Here is a 15,763-nt window from a genome sequence, read left to right as displayed (position 1 = left end):
TCCTCAACCCAGCTGATCCTCCTCTACCTGAGGAAACTCCTAGAGAGAGTGCTGTAACCTTGAAAAACCTGGGAATGGCCAGTCTCCTGGGGGCTTCTCAGCTAGCTGCATGAATGCCAGGTGAGAGGGGCAGGTGGGTTGAGATGCAAACCAGCCAAGAGATACTGAAGAGAGGCCACTAAAGCCTTGCCTGACAACCCCATTTAGTATTACACTCAATCCTCATCACCAGCCTCTCAATCCTTTTTTACCTTGTTCTGTTTTCTTTTTCCTGCAATCCAATCATCCTCTAATATACTATATGTTTTACTTATTTCTTATGTCTAGTATTTTATGGTCTGTTCCCACTTCCTCTGCCATAATATAATATAAGCACTATATCATATAATGCAGTATACTGCAGTATAATATAAAGCGCTATAATATAATGCAGGACTTTTGTTTGATTTGTTCATTAATGTATCCCAAGTATCTAGAAGGGTTCCTGTTGCATCGTAGGTGCTCATGAACCACAGGAGGGACTGAATAAACAAATGAAGAAATAAAAGAATCTCATTTTTCCCTGACCTGGAATGCCCTCCCCAGCATGGACATGCATCAGGCCCTGTATATATTTCCAACATTGTCTGTAAGGATGAGGAGGCATGGTCTCACTCAGCATGAGGGCACCTCCGCACCATGGCTGTCCTACCTGGGCTTGCAATCTGGCCTTCTGGCTTTGCCATTCCTCCTGCAGACGCTGGATTTTGGGTGCCTTCTCCTTCAGCAAAGAGTTCAGTGGAGGTTGCAGGTCACCTCCCTCCTTGAGAGGCACTTCAATCCTTTGAAGATAGAGAGGCCAAAATCATAAAAGATTCTGGGCTGGGAATGATATGATCACCCTGGGCTGGGGGAAGGAAGCTCCCATGGCAGGGAGTGGGGTGAGAAATATCTTTCTTAGATTTAAAATAGTAACCTGACATACAGTTCTAAGTGTTATTGCACTTGGGATACAATCAGGATTCAGCTGGAGCCCAGTGGTTTTAGCGGGTGCTTAATAAATGATGATTGGCTGTTAGAATGACTGAGCTTGGAGTCACTTATTGGGGCCCTTGGGAGCTCTGAAAAAGAGGCCTCTATGGTCTAATTTCACAACTCTTCCTGCAGATGAAAAAAGATAATGAAATAAATAACACTTTACTTGAATACAGTTCTTGACACTTTTCAAAGCATGCTCATGCCTTTTACTGGCTGTTCCTGGTCTACACAGGAGGACTGCAAACAGGTCTTTACATATGAAAAATACCCACCATTTGCTTCAACGTGGATGGAACTGGAGGGTATTATGCTGAGTGAAGTAAGTCAATTGGAGAAGCACAAACAGTGTATGTTCTCATTCATTTGGGGAATATAAATAATAGTGAAAGGGAATATAAGGGAAGGGAGAAGAAATGTGTGGGAAATATCAGAAAGGGAGACAGAACATAAAGACTCCTAACTCTGGGAAACGAACTAGGGGTGGTGGAAGGGGAGGAGGGCGGGGGGTGGGGGTGAATGGGTGACGGGCACTGAGGGGGGCACTTGACGGGATGAGCACTGGGTGTTATTCTGTATGTTGGTAAATTGAACACCAATAAAAAAATTAATTTATTAAAAAAAAAGAAAAAAGAAAAATAAGATGCTGGTATAAAGCCGCATCTGTATTCCAGGACAGATGCTCACGGATGTCTTTGGAGGAGTCCTTCCCTTACTTAATGCTGAACTTTTGAACCAGCTAAGAAATTCAAATATAACTGGCTGAGATGGGGGTTTTAAGTATTTATTCAATGTAGCATGTAAGAGTATGCCACAGAGTGGGCATCTCCGCAGAGACTGCTGGAATGTAAGTGATGTTTCCTTCCTCCACCAAGGATGCCAGGCCAGGGGACCAGAGGTTAGGGGGTGAGGGCCCAGATCTGTGGAGAAAAGCCATGAGAAGGGCACTCTGGCTTGGCATAGGTGGGGAGGCCCAGCAACTTGGGCACAGGCTAGGGGGTTAAGGAAGAGATAGTCAAAGGGAATCCCTGAAAGGGACGGCAGTGGTTCAGAGCCTGAGCTAGAGCCAGATTCCCCAAGGTCAAACCCAGCCCTACTGCTTACTAGTTATGTGACCTTGGGTGAGGGCTTTAAACTGTCTTGGCCTTAGTCTCCTCAACTATAACATGGGATTAATAATGGTAACTTTGATATGGATTGTTGTAAGGATTAATAAATATCTGATAAATGCTTAAAGCCGTGTCCAGCACATAGTAAGAATTATATAAAGAACTAACCAAAGACTTAGGAAAGAGAGAAGGTTTCTTTCTCTGCATTCCGGTTCTTTTAGGTAATTCTCAAGCTTTTAAGGATGTGTTAAACATACCCATCTTTAGGGAAAAACAGACCTCTCCTAGATCTAAGCAACAGGTCTGAAACAAACCAAGGATTAGGAGACTGCCTGGAGCGATGGACAGAGGAGCAGCCTCCAGCCAGAGTGAGAAGCCACACCGCCGGGTATGATGCGTGGACCAGGTGAGCTGACCCTGATGAACTCGGGAGGAGACTGTACTTCCTCCCAGGGCTCAGCCATTACATTCGAAACGATTTATTGAGAATAAATTTACATATAGTGAAATGCACAGGTCTTAAGTCTACAATCCAATGAGTTTTGACAAATATATACAACTATGAAACCAACACCTCATTTAAAATATAGAACATTTTCATTACCCCAGAACTCCCCCTGCACTTTCTTCTTGCCAATGTCCACCCACAGGCAGCCAATGTTTTGATTTCCATCACCACGGATTATTTTTGCTTGATCTTCAGCATCAATCATACAGAATCATATGCTCTGTATTCCTCTATGTCTGGTTCTTTCGCTCCACACAATGTCTTCAGGATTTATCCCCATCACTGGGTATGTGAGCACGTCATACTTTTCATGGATGAGTAGTATTTCATTACCTGAATATACCATAATTTGTTTACATGTTGCTGGGCCTCCCTACCACTGCCAATTTCCTACTGATAGACATGTTGACATTTTTGCATGTTAACATTTCTGGGCTAGTATGAATAAAGCTGCTAGGACTATTCCTGTACAAGTATTTTTGTGGATCTATGTTTCCATTTCTTTTACTTAAATATCTAGGATGGAAACTGCTGGTAGGTATATGCTTAACTCTTTTTTTTTAAAGGATTTATTTATTTTTTTTTTCAGAGAGAGAGAGAGCAAGTTTGTGAGAGCAGGGTGGGAGAGGGGCAGGGGGAGAGGGGGAGAGAAACTCAAGCAGACTCCGTGCTGAGCGTGGAGCCCAGTGCAGGGCTCGATCTCACGTCCATGAAATCACAACCTGAACTGAAACCAAGAGTCAGACACATAACCAACTGTGCCATCCAGGTGCTCCAGTATATGCTTAACTTTTTAGAAAACCATCAAATTGTTTTCTGAGGTGGTTGCCCCACATCATCTCCCAGCAGCAGCATATGAGAGTTTCAGTTGTTCCACATCATTGCCAACATTTTGTATCTTTAGTCCTTTTAGCTTAAGTCATTCTGGTGGGTGCAAAATTGTATCTCACTGTAATTTTAAGTTGCATTTCCCCGTTGACTCTGATGTGAGGTGCATATTCATGTGCTTATGGGACATTCATTCTTTTATGCAAGTGTCTGTTCAAGCATTTTGTTCATTTAAAAATATATTTGTCTTTTCTATTATTGGTTTATAGGAATTCTTTATATATTCCAGATACAAACTAAATAGCCTCTCCCAGCCTATGACTTACTATTCCACTCCTTTTTTTAAAATTTAGTTTTATTTTTTTATTCATGAGAGAGGGAGAGAGAGAGGCAGAGACAGAAGCAGGCTCCATGCAGGAAGCCTGATGGGGGACTTGATCCTGAGACCCCAGGGCCACGCCCTAGGCCGAAGGCAGGCGCTAAACCGCTGAGCCACCCAGGGATCCCGAGTTTTCTCTTTAAAAGAGAAGTATTTAAAGCTATGTATTGTCCTCAGTAGCAATCTCCCCCAAATTCTGATGTATCCTATTATCATTGAATTTGAAATAGTTTCTCATTTCCACTGTGATTTTATATTTTGACGTATGGGTTATTTAGGAGTATTCTGTATACTTTCCAAATATCTGAGGATTTTCTCAATAGCATATTATTCTGGATATCTAACTTAATTCTTTTGTAATCAGAGAATTCCTTCTGAAAGACAGTATATTTCAGAGTATATTCTAATCCTTGAAATTCATCAAGACTTATTTTGTGGCCCTTCATATTGTCTACATTGATGAATGTTCTATTGTGTCTCAAAAGATCTGTTCTGCATTATTCAGCACATTGTCTGCAAATGTCAGCTTGATTAAGTTAGCTGATTGTGTAACTCAAATCTTCTGTATCTTTGCCACTATTAGGCTAGTTGGCCAAATCCTCATAGAAAGGTGTCACAGGGAGATCCCTGGGTAGCTCAGCGGTTTAGCACCTGCCTTTGGCCCAGGGCATAACCCTGGAGTCCCGGGATCGAGTCCCACATCAGGCTCCCTGCATGGAGCCTGCTTCTCCCTCTGCCTGTGTGTGTGTCTATCGTGAATAAATAAATAAAATATTTTTTTAAAAGGTGTCACAATTGCCAATTGTGACTGTGAATTTCTCCCTTCGGTTTTCTCACTCTTTGCTTCATTATTTTTAAAGCTCTGTTGTGAGGTCAAACACATTTAGGGTTGTTGTCTTCCAGATGAACTGACCCCTTTACCATTATAACATATTCCCTTTCATCCCTGGTAATATTCCTTGTTCTGAAGCCTATTTTGACATGAATACAGCCACATCAGCCTCCTTCCGCTTATCATTCGCATGGTAGAGTTCATCCCTTTATCTTCAGACCTATCTGTGCCTGTAACAGTTTACGAGGGCCGCCTGAACAAAATAGCTTAAAATGGGTGGCTTAAAAAACCGAAATGTATTTCCTCACAATTCTGGAGGCTAGTAGTCCAAGATCAAGGTTTCAGATTTGGTTTCTTCTGAAGCTTTTCTTCTTCTAAGGCTCACAGATGGCCACCTTCATGCTGGGTCCTTACAACAACAATCTTTGTTGTCTGTGTGGGCCCTTCTTTCTTCTTCTTCTCCTTCTTCTTCTTCCTCCTCCTTCTTCTTCTTCAAGACTTTATTTATTTATTCATGAGAGACACACAGAGAGAGGCAGAGACATTGGCAGAGGGAGAAGCAGGTTCCCTGTGTGGGACTCGATCCCAGGATCCTGGAATCACCACCTGATCCAAAGGCGGATACTCAACCACTGAGCTACCCAGATGCCCATGGTCTCTTCTTATAAGGACATCAGTCATATTGTATTAGGGCTGCCCTAATAATAAAACTCTAAAAAGGATTTTAACTTAATTAACTTTTTAAAGGCCCTGCCTCTAAATAAGTCACATTCTGAGCCCCTGGGGGTTGGGGTGTGGGGAGGATACAATCGTGTTCACAAGAGGGTCTTTATATTTAAATGTCTCTCTTGTGGACAGCATAGAGCAATGTCTTGCATCTCTGATAATCTCTTTCTTTTAGATGGTATGTTTGATTCATGTACATTGTAATTATTGCACTGGTTGGGCTTAAATTCTTTTTAGTCCACAGAGTTCAGGTGTAGCTCACTCTGCCCTCATCCTCAGATGGGCGACCCAGGGGAGGATGTGTCACAAATACTGGCTAGTCAGAGCACTCCATCTTTGTGGCAGAGTGATTGGCTCAGGGATTGACATGTGACCCGAGTTGGGTCCTTAGAGACCTCTTTGAAATTTGTCATATTTTTAGGAAAAAGACTCCCTTTCTTTCTGGAATTGTGAGTTATAAATAGGACAAGGTTTGTGGCTACCAGTGGTAAGCAGTAGTACCAGGATTTAACCTGGAGACTTGACTTCTTAACTGCTGTTCTTTTGGTACCTAATAGGCCCTGAAGCAAAATCTGAAGGATGGGGGAGGAGGCAGGAGCTAGGAGTTCATTCAGCTGTAGGCTGCTTGACACTGCCATTGGTCTAGTTTAGGGATATACACCCTGCTACCCCAAGGCTATGATCTGAATATTTATGCCCCCCTCCCCTAATTCATATGTTGAAACCTATTGTTCAAGGTATTAGGAGATGGGGATTTTGGGAGGTGATTAGGTTATGAGGGCAGAGCCCTGGTGATAAGATTAGTGCCCTTATAGCAAGAGGCATAAAAGAGACCTCTCCCCTAACACCTTCTCTCTTCCTGACCTCCCCCAAACCCCCTCGCCACGTAAAGACACAGAAAGAAGATGGCCATCTGCAAGCCAGGGCAGAGTTCTCACCAGGAACTGAGCAGATCAGCACCTTGACCTTGGACTTTCCAGTCTCCAGAACTAGGGGAAACAGATTTCTGTTGTTCAGGCCACACCATCTGCGATATTTTGTTAAAGCAGCCAGAGGTGACTCTAAGACATGTGGACACCATATTCTTCTCTGTCCAGTGATAATTTTGGTCATGTGATTTGCTTTGGCCAGTGGAATAAGACTAGAAATGAGAGGATGCAGTTCTGAGTATAGGCTTTAAGAGGTACTGCATATTTTCGGGATCCCTGGGTGGCACAGCGGTTTAGCGCCTGCCTTTGGCCCAGGACGCGATCCTGGAGACCCGGGATCAAATCCCATGTCAGGCTCCCGGTGCATGGAGCCTGCTTCTCCCTCTGCCTGTGTCTCTGCCTCTCTCTGTGATGACTATCATAAATAAATAAATAAAAATTCAAATAAAAAAGAGGTACTGCATACTTTCATCAGCTCTTTTGAGATTCTTCCCTTTACCATGACAACAACATGCCCTAGATAAGGGCTAATATTTCAGTCTTAGTCCCAGAATGAGAAAGCATGTGGATGAGCCTTGAACTTTACCCATAGTTTGGGGCAGGCAATAACACCGACCCTCAGGCAGGAGCCAAGAATATAGGTAGCTGACCTAGGAGTTAAAAATCACTGAAACTTGGGGATTTTTGTTATAGCAGCAAAAGCTGACTAGTATGGGGGACAGATATGGGGAATTTCTCATCAGTGACAATGCCCCCACCATTCTACCTTAGTTCTAGAAAACTTGGAAGAATAAGGAGCAGAGATTTGGGGACAGGCTAGGTCTGTGTTTTGGGCAGGTTTACTAACCTCTTTTGAGTTTCAGGTTTTTAATCTATAAAATGGCCTCTCCAGGTGGGTGTAACAATGAAATAAGATAAATTGTGTTAAGCCCATAGCTGTACTGAGAACATACAAAACACATCTGTTCCCTTCCTAAATGTGATTCAAGGGGCAGTGGTAAACACTTGAGACTGAATGAATGAATGAATGAATGAGTCCTTCCAAATCTGAGTCCTCATTCACTGGAGCACTTGCAAGGCTGCATGTCTTCCTGTACCTTTCTTCTTCATCACTGCTGGTTCCTTCTTCAGCTGCTAACTTATCCTGGTACTCTTCTCCTCTGGGCAGGGTCTGAGGCTTATTCAGCTTCAGGCATGGATCCTAAGGCAAAAACAGTCGCAAGATGAGACTAAGTACACTTCCCTGATTCAAGTTGTGGCTCATCAAACCAGAGAGCAGAGGAGAAAGAGCCCCCAGCGATCCACAACTGATGCACAGTCTGCAGGCCCGGCAGGATGAGGCCTGGGATGATTCACTACCGAGTACAGTGCCTGGCTTAGGAGCAGCAACAACTGTTATCCCTGTATCCTGGCCTCCAGTTGGCCAAGCACTTCACACAGCTGATGAAAGTCAAGCACGGAGAGAGTAAGTAACCTGTCCAGGGTCCCACCATCAGTGAGTGGTGGAAATGGAACATGCAATCAGGTGGTCTAACCCTGGGGCTGCTGTGGGGATCAGAGAACATGGCCAGCAACAGCTTGCTAGTCAGTATGAACAACCGCTATTATTATGATGCCCATTTTAAGGTGGCAGCTTGTGACATCTCATTACATAGGATCAGAGAACATGGAACTTGCTGAATGACTCTACATGTTGAGAAACAGGGTGTGGTGGGAGGAGGATGTGGAAACCATGAGTGGACACTGAGGCCTGGGAATGAATCTTCTATGAATTGAATTCGTTCATGCTATCATTCTCCCCTTTCCACAGGGCTAAAAGGCAAAAAAGATGTTTTTCTTTTGATTTGTCTATATGTTACAATAACCACTGTCTATGGAACACATTACAATAAGACAAGCTAGGAATACATGTCCTCATTGGTAAATCTCATTAAATAATAATAAATTGCAGCCTGGGGCTTCCACTAACTAGTTGCATGGCCTTGAGCTAGTCTCTTCCCATTTCTGGCCCAGAACCTCATCAACTGTAAAACAAGGTGTTGGTTACATCTGTGGTTTTCAACTTGTGCTCCAGAGATCTTGGGACTCCCTGGCCCTGCAGCCTTCAGAAGGGGCAGAGCTGAGGCTAAGGGTTTCCCATTCCCTCTCAACCTGGCATGAAATTGCTTTGGTTGCCCTTCCAGGTACCAATGTCTAGTAAAGGTCACCAGTGTCAAGGCCAATCAATGATGACCTCCTTGCTGCCAATGGTCACTCCTTGGGCTTCAGCTAACTGAGCTGTAGGACTAGAAATATCTGGTCACTCCCTCCTGCATGCAGTCCTCTCTATGGGCTTCTTCCTCCTTTGCTAGCTGCTTTTTCTTAGTATCTGCTGCTCAAGCCACCTGCTCTTCTATTCCACACCTTAGTCCTTCAACTACTTTCTCTCACTCCCCAGTGTCTCATCTAGTTCCACGAATACTGACAATAAACAAATTTAATCTATTTCTAGGTTTTACCCTAAAGTATGGACTTGAATATCCAACTGTCCTCCAGATATCACTTGGATGCTTAATAAGCTTCTCAAACTGCAACATGTCCAGATCTGAACTCTTGGTCTCACCCTCCCCAAACAACAAGCATGCACCTGCCTGAGGGCCTTTGCACTGGCCGTTCCACTGCCTGCAAAGCTCTGTCCTGTAATATTTGCATGCCTTGCTCCCTCACTTCATTCACCACAACCCAGAGACCTTTTCTGACTTAAATCCTGGGCTTTGCCTACCAGGAACCTATGTTTAAATTCCAGTTTTTCTTATTATTAACAATGTAACTTTGGGACAATTAGGTTGTCACGGGATTAAATACCCCAATAAATATAAAGGCTTTAAAATAGTATTAGCTACCCAGTGAATACTCAAATTAATATTATTAATTTAGATTATTGTTCTCTGATCACCTTCTCTAAACTACCACCCCTTCTCTCTTTCTCCTGCTTTGCTCTATGTCTTCCTCAAAATACAGATCATGGCTAATTACTTGTCTACCTTTTTACTGTTTCCCTCACTGGAAGGTAAGCTGCATGGGGGCAGGGATTCTGCTCTGTTCACCACTGTTGCTTTGGTTCCCAGAAACAGTGTGTGGCATATGGAGAGCACTCAGTAAACACTATATGAATAAACCAAAATGAGTCTCTAGGATAGCAGGAGAGCATCTTGTCCCACACTCACTCCACACTCCATTATATACCATGGCCCAGAGACTGAGTGCTTCCCAGCTCTGCTCAGGAGCCCTTTCTGCCTTTATGATTCTTAAATTCCAAGTTCTGCTTGAATCATTTGTGTTGCCTCTAAATGTAGCAGATACCATGTGATGCTTAACTCCTTACTTCCAGAGAAAGGTGGAGGGTGGCACTCAGAAAGCCATTGGCCATCTCTGCCAGCGAGGGCCTATTGTAGGGTGCCCAGAAGTGATGGCCCTTTGGGAAGTAAGGGTTCCTCTGCCTCCTACACCCACCCTATCAAAGTCTTCATCTTCCCTTCTGGAGTGATATGCTCTGGGTCAACTTACTGAGCTAGAACTACCTTTCCCTGGCTGCCTTTCCCTGCCTAATTCTGAGCCATGTGACTTTGCATAAGATCTGGAAGATGGGTGTGAAGAGCTGCCTTTTTCTTTTCATGCTTGGATGCTTGATGCAGGGCACCAGGTGCTGTGGCAGTTCATGCACATCATCACAGATCTGCTGGCTCACCTGGTTGGCCTGGGCTGCATGGGGCTCTCAGCTCCTCAACCTCCATAGGCTTCTCCATTTCCTGACCCCAGGGCATGTTTAGCTCTATGATGAAGGATACTGGATTCTCTTACACGTCACTGAAATCAGCAGAGCTGGAGGCTCATCAGCTTCAGAAACCAATACCATTCAAGTTCAGCCTCATTGGTCTTCCCCATTCTACATCTGTCCTTCTTTCCTTCGGACTGCCCACCCAGCTGTAGGCTTACTTTAGGCCTAACACGAGATACAGATGCAAGAGTTGCATATAGAGTGTTAACCTGGCTCCCGCAATTATGCCATGTTGTCTCCAAAAATGAATCCCATATTCTTCATTATTTCTAGTAGTCTGTTTCTCTGATCAAACCCTATCTCAGGCACTCTTTCATTTCCAGGTCCTACTTATGTTTCAAAGCCCTACTCACCTGCTACTTTCTCCCTGAAGCCTTCACAATCTCTTCTGTTGCAATTATTACTCTCTGCTCTTGAAGGTCTAATAACAATTTTTTTTTGCTACTGTAATTCGCTCATGAATATTTTTGGTAATATGCCAAATGCCAGGCACTGTTACAGAGACTTACCAATAAATAAAACAAATGAAAGTTTTTCTGCTTTGTATCAGTTATAGGAGTATTCTCTTTCTCCCTTTCTGGGAGGTAAAAGTAATCTCAGATATAATTTTTAAAATGTTATAAATCCTACAGCCAGTAACTGAGAACATGCTGCACAGTCATTTTCCTTTGCCTGAATCCTTTTTCTTTACCGTGTGTAACTGGGTACTAAAATCCAGCTGGTTGACAGGGCCCAGTGAGTCTGGTTCATTGCTGTGCACTTTCAAAAATGATGTCATTGACCAGCTTTTACAGTCTCCATGTGGACCGTAAGCTAAAAGGCCCAACTTTGCCTACCACATTCAGGTATTTGTGGCATTAAAAATATCCTGGATGACTCTAATTCCTATAAAGCCCAGAAACAAATATCACAATCTAAGCAAAACAGCTTTGTGAGACACCTGCTATGAATACATGTTCAGTATAATCCAGAGAAAATTGCACAATGTGGAACAGCAGCCACAATCAAAATAGCATAATATGACAATATAAATACATAATTATTAAAATTAGTCCAAGTTTCAAGAGGGAAATGGAAGAAATATTGGTAAACAGAAAGCAAAAAATATGTTGACAAAAACAATCCTAATGGTATCAGTAATCATGACAAACATGAACTGGCTAAGTTCAACATGTTATCTATCCTGGAAAAAAGAATCATTCCCGAAAACTCTAATAATGAACCTGTAGGCATCTAATAATGAAGCCTGAAAACATGCAAAATGTTCAGAACAATTAAGGAGAAATGGGTAAATTTGTAACTGTATGCGAGAATTTAATAACTACCTATCAGAACTGATATATGAAGTAAACTAAATGAGCTAAGATATAGAAGATTTGAACAACAAGATTAGTGAGCTAAACCTAAGAGGTAAAAAAAAAAAATGCTAATCAATGCTAACATTTGTATGGTGCTAAGTGTTGCCAGGCCCTCAGCTCTATGAGCTGAGCAGCATCATCCCATTTTAAAGGTGATGAAACTGAGGCAGGAGAGGATATACAAGCTCCCCAAGATCATACAATGAATATATCACAAAGCTAGAATTCAAATATAGCCAACCCCTGAACAACATAGATTTGAACTGTGAGGGTCCACTTATATATGGATTTTTTTCTCAGTAAATACAGCACAGTATTATAAATGTATTTTCCCTTCCTTATGATTTTCTTAATAACATTTGCTTTTCTCTAGCTTACTTTAAAATATGCATTGACTGGGATGCCTGGGTGGCTCAGCGGTTGAGCATCTGCCTTTGACTTAGGGCATGATCCCGGGGTCCGCGATGGAGTCACACATCAGGCTCCTTGCAGGGAGTCTGCTTCCTCCTCTGCCTGTGTCTCTGCCCCTCTCTGTGTCTATCATGAATAAATAAATAAAATCTTAAAAAAAATAAAATATGCATTGACTGTTTATGTTATCGGTAAAGCTTCTTGGTCAACAGTAGGTCATTAGTAGTTAAGTTTTTGGGAAGTCAAAAGTTACATGTGGATTTCTAATTATGCAAGGGAGTTGTACCCCTAACACTAGCATTATCCAAGGGTCAATCATATACTTAAATGACCAAACTGAGAATATAGGTTTCTTTTCTATCACATAGGGAACATTTAAAAGGACCTCATGGGGCACCTGGGTGGCTTAGTCAGTTAAACTCTGACTTCAGCTCAGGTCATGATCTCAGGGGCCTGGTATCACTCCCTGCCCAGTGGGGAGTCTGCTTGTCCCTCACCCTTTCCCTCTGCTCTCCACCGCTCGTGCTCTCTATCACATAAAGTTAAATTTTTTTAAAAAAAATGACCCCACAAAAGTCTACAAGCAAATCTCACCACAGTTCCAAATGTTGATGCTCTACAGACCAGGTAATCTGATGACAATGCAATAAAATCAGAAAGCAACAAGGAAGTAGATTTTAAAAAGTAAACTCTGAGATACAGCTAAAGACATACACTTAGAGGGAAATTTACAGCTTTCACTGTATTTATTAGAAAACATTCAAGAAGTTAGAAAAAGAATAACCAAAGAAACCCTAAGTAAGTAGAAGGAAAGAGATAAAAAAGACAAAATTAATGACATAGAAAAGAAGAGATCCAAGCAACACATCTGAAAGCTGGCTTTTTGAAAAGACACATGAAGCCTGATCAAGGAAAAAAGAAGAAGAAACTTGAAGCAATATGAATAATGGACAAATATCTCAAGAAAGTTATTATAGAGATGAAAAAGAATTTCAAATGTACTCTGAGACTGTGAAAGGAAATGTACAGGATGTAATTTCTGGGCCACCTTATCAACAGCTGATGTATTTAAAGGCATCCTGGGCAGGAGTCCAGAAACAGGAGAGGGTGGAAAATGCTATAAGAAGCTGATGATGTACCGGGATGACTACACCGGCTCCCAGCTGCCTCACATTTTTCTATTCCCCTATGTTAACTGATGGAGCCTAGAACTCTGTAAGGTGGGCAGGAAAGATATTGCCATCCTTGTGTTACAGGTGAGGATGTGAGATCAGAGAAGTAGTCCAGCTACTTGCCTCAGGTCACTTGATCCCTGGACCCCTGGATTGTCTCACTCCCTGCCATGTGATTCCATGTACCCACAATGGTACTCAGCACTGCCACGTTGGCAAGACCACCAGCTGCCAGCATCAAGCACGTCCTACAAATGTCCAGTGAGAAGTATCTGTGAAACAGGCACTTAAAATCAATCAGAGAGGGACTCCTGGGTGACTCAGCGGTTGAGCATCTGCCTTTGGCTCAGGGTGTGATCCTGATCCCGGGATCGAGTACAACATCAGGCTACCTGTGGGGAGCCTGCTTCTCCCTCTGCCTATGTCTCTGCCTCTCTATCTGTGTTTCTCATGAATAAATAAATAAAATCTTTTAAAAAATCAACCTGAGAGATAAGGGTTGTTTTCCTAATCATCAGGGACATGAACTCAGTAATCCTTTCTGTCCAATTGCTTTGTTCCATCTCCCAGGCCCAGAGACAGGGGCATCCTGTCCAAAGAAGAAGGTGAGTCCTCCTCTCTCTCTGTAAGTAATTGGAGAAGGACCCGAGTGTTCTAAATCATCCTCCAGTCATGGCTAATGTTTGAAGGGGTTTCTAATCCAATCTTTAACTACTGGGGCTCAAAATGGTACCCTTAACTCCATTCATTCAGTTGTCATGTCACGTATCATTCTGTGTACAAGATGGTGCTAAACATCTGCCACATGCAGTTCCATTAGATGCTGGAAAGGTAAAGATAAGAACACATAGTTCTTGATTTCAGCAAACTTGTGGTTCAGCAGGGGGGACGCACAGACCATAAAAATGTCAAAAATATTTCCCTCCTCTCTCCCCCTACATAGGTACCTGGCGTTTGATGTCAAAGTCCGTCATTCAAAAGGCCCTAGGGTGCCATCAGAGTATTTCACAAATGGACAAGACCATGGAGATCAACAGTTGACTGAATGAGTGCTTTCAAGCCCACTGATACTCGTGTCCGTGGTGTACTCCTCTCTGACCTTCAAATGGAAAAGAATCTCCATCTGCCGTTTTCCTGGTTATCTGCTTGGGATCTCAATGTCTTCCTCCCAGGAACGACCCTGAGCCACTCCTGGTGTATCCAGGGTTATCGGTCCCCAATTCACACTCCTGGTTTCCCCCACGAGGCATTTTGCTCCAATTCCACCCAGTGCTCTCTGTCCAGGACCAAAGTGGCCTGGGCATAAGGTGTGCACAGGAAAATAAACAGTCCTGCTTCTCCTCCAACCCTCCATCACAAAAGTCTCCTCCCAACTCCTCCCAAGCAAAAAGCTGTTTATTTTAAACCTGTGTTCACATTAAGTCTTCATCTTTCATCTTCCAGGCAGTTAACCTCTTCTGGATTGTTTCTATTTTAAAGAAACACCCACGCCCAGGAAATCTCCTGGAAGGGAATATTCAAAGTCATCCTGAAGTTCAGTTGACAATCTTTCAAAGTTAGCATTCTGTACATCTTAAAATAGAACACTTAATGCAATGGGGTTTTGCTGAAATGATTACAGGGGACTGTAATAGATACTATAAAGTCGCCTTACATTTACAGGATCTTAAACAGTTTTGAAAAGTGCCTTCATATGCATTCTTCTGTTCATTACCACACGTCTCTGGGTGTGGAGCCAAGTAGGGATTATGGCTGCCACTTTACTAAAGAGAAGCAGTATAGTGTCAAGGTTTGGAGAATGGGCCTCAGTTTCCCTATCTGTAAAATGAGAACAATAATGACACTTGTCTATCAGGGTTGCTGTGGGGCTGTGTAAAGTACTATGATTCTTGGCACACTGTCAGGGCCTTGTCTGTGTTTGCTACTCAGAGTAATAAGGAAACTGATCTCAGTATTTAGACATGGCTGAGGTCCCCAAACGAGTCTGGGGGAAAGCCGGGGTAGAACCCGTGTCTTAACCCTCAGACCGGAGCTGTTGTCCACCTTATCCTGTCTTCCCAACTTCAGCAAATCTCAGCCTGATTCTCAGCCAAGAATCTCACCGCAGAGTAAATCTTTAGGGCAGCCTACCTTGTTCCATGTCAGATAGGATCAGACCCCTCTACTCACACCACACAGAGGGTACACTGCAGTTGTTTGAGGGCTTAGGGATTATTTGCCCACTCCCAGGACAGCTGACACCTTTGGCTTCATATGATCCACCAGGTCTGCTACATGGTAACAGCTGCCCAGCACACTGCACAGGACCTCCTGGGAGCCAAGGACACTTCTCAGGCCTGGGAGAGCTTCAGAGTATCCCTCGTTTCTCTTCCTACAGGCCTTGGGGATTTCACCTTGGGGCCTTTCCCTGTGCTCCTTCCCCCTGCCCAGTCCCTTCCTGGCGAAGTCCTCAACTTTCAGTGTCCAGGCAGATGGTAGCAGATGTCACTCCTCTGTGGACCTTCCTGGACTCCCCTGAGCAGAAGCCTGCCTCTCCCATATTGGCTGCAAAGAATCTCTCTGCCATTATTACAGTATTTATTGTACCAGCTTATTATTTAAATAAATACTTTTCCCCCCACTAGAAATGGAATTCTCCAAGGACCCAGCCTGGGGTTTATTTACCCCAGCATCCAGCCCC

The 15,763-nt window shown here is 43.3% G+C and overlaps 1 protein-coding gene across 2 annotated transcripts in view; it reads right to left on the bottom strand.

The window, feature by feature from the left end:
- The window catches only part of FAM184B (family with sequence similarity 184 member B), a 133,991-nt gene that overhangs the window by 22,370 nt on the left and 95,858 nt on the right, over positions 1-15,763 (bottom strand). For both annotated transcript variants that reach the window (XM_025998726.2, XM_072737729.1), the window contains exons 8-9: positions 7,423-7,526; positions 692-821 (exon numbers count right to left, since the gene is read on the bottom strand). In XM_025998726.2, the coding sequence (XP_025854511.2) occupies positions 692-821; positions 7,423-7,526 (234 nt within the window). The remainder of the gene's footprint in view (positions 1-691; positions 822-7,422; positions 7,527-15,763) is intronic.

The sequence above is a fragment of the Vulpes vulpes genome, chromosome 14 (assembly GCF_048418805.1).
Source record: "Vulpes vulpes isolate BD-2025 chromosome 14, VulVul3, whole genome shotgun sequence".
NCBI classification, from domain to species: domain Eukaryota; kingdom Metazoa; phylum Chordata; class Mammalia; order Carnivora; family Canidae; genus Vulpes; species Vulpes vulpes.
Note: the sequence above shows the minus strand (reverse complement) of the source record. Positions and strands in the feature narration are given on the sequence as shown.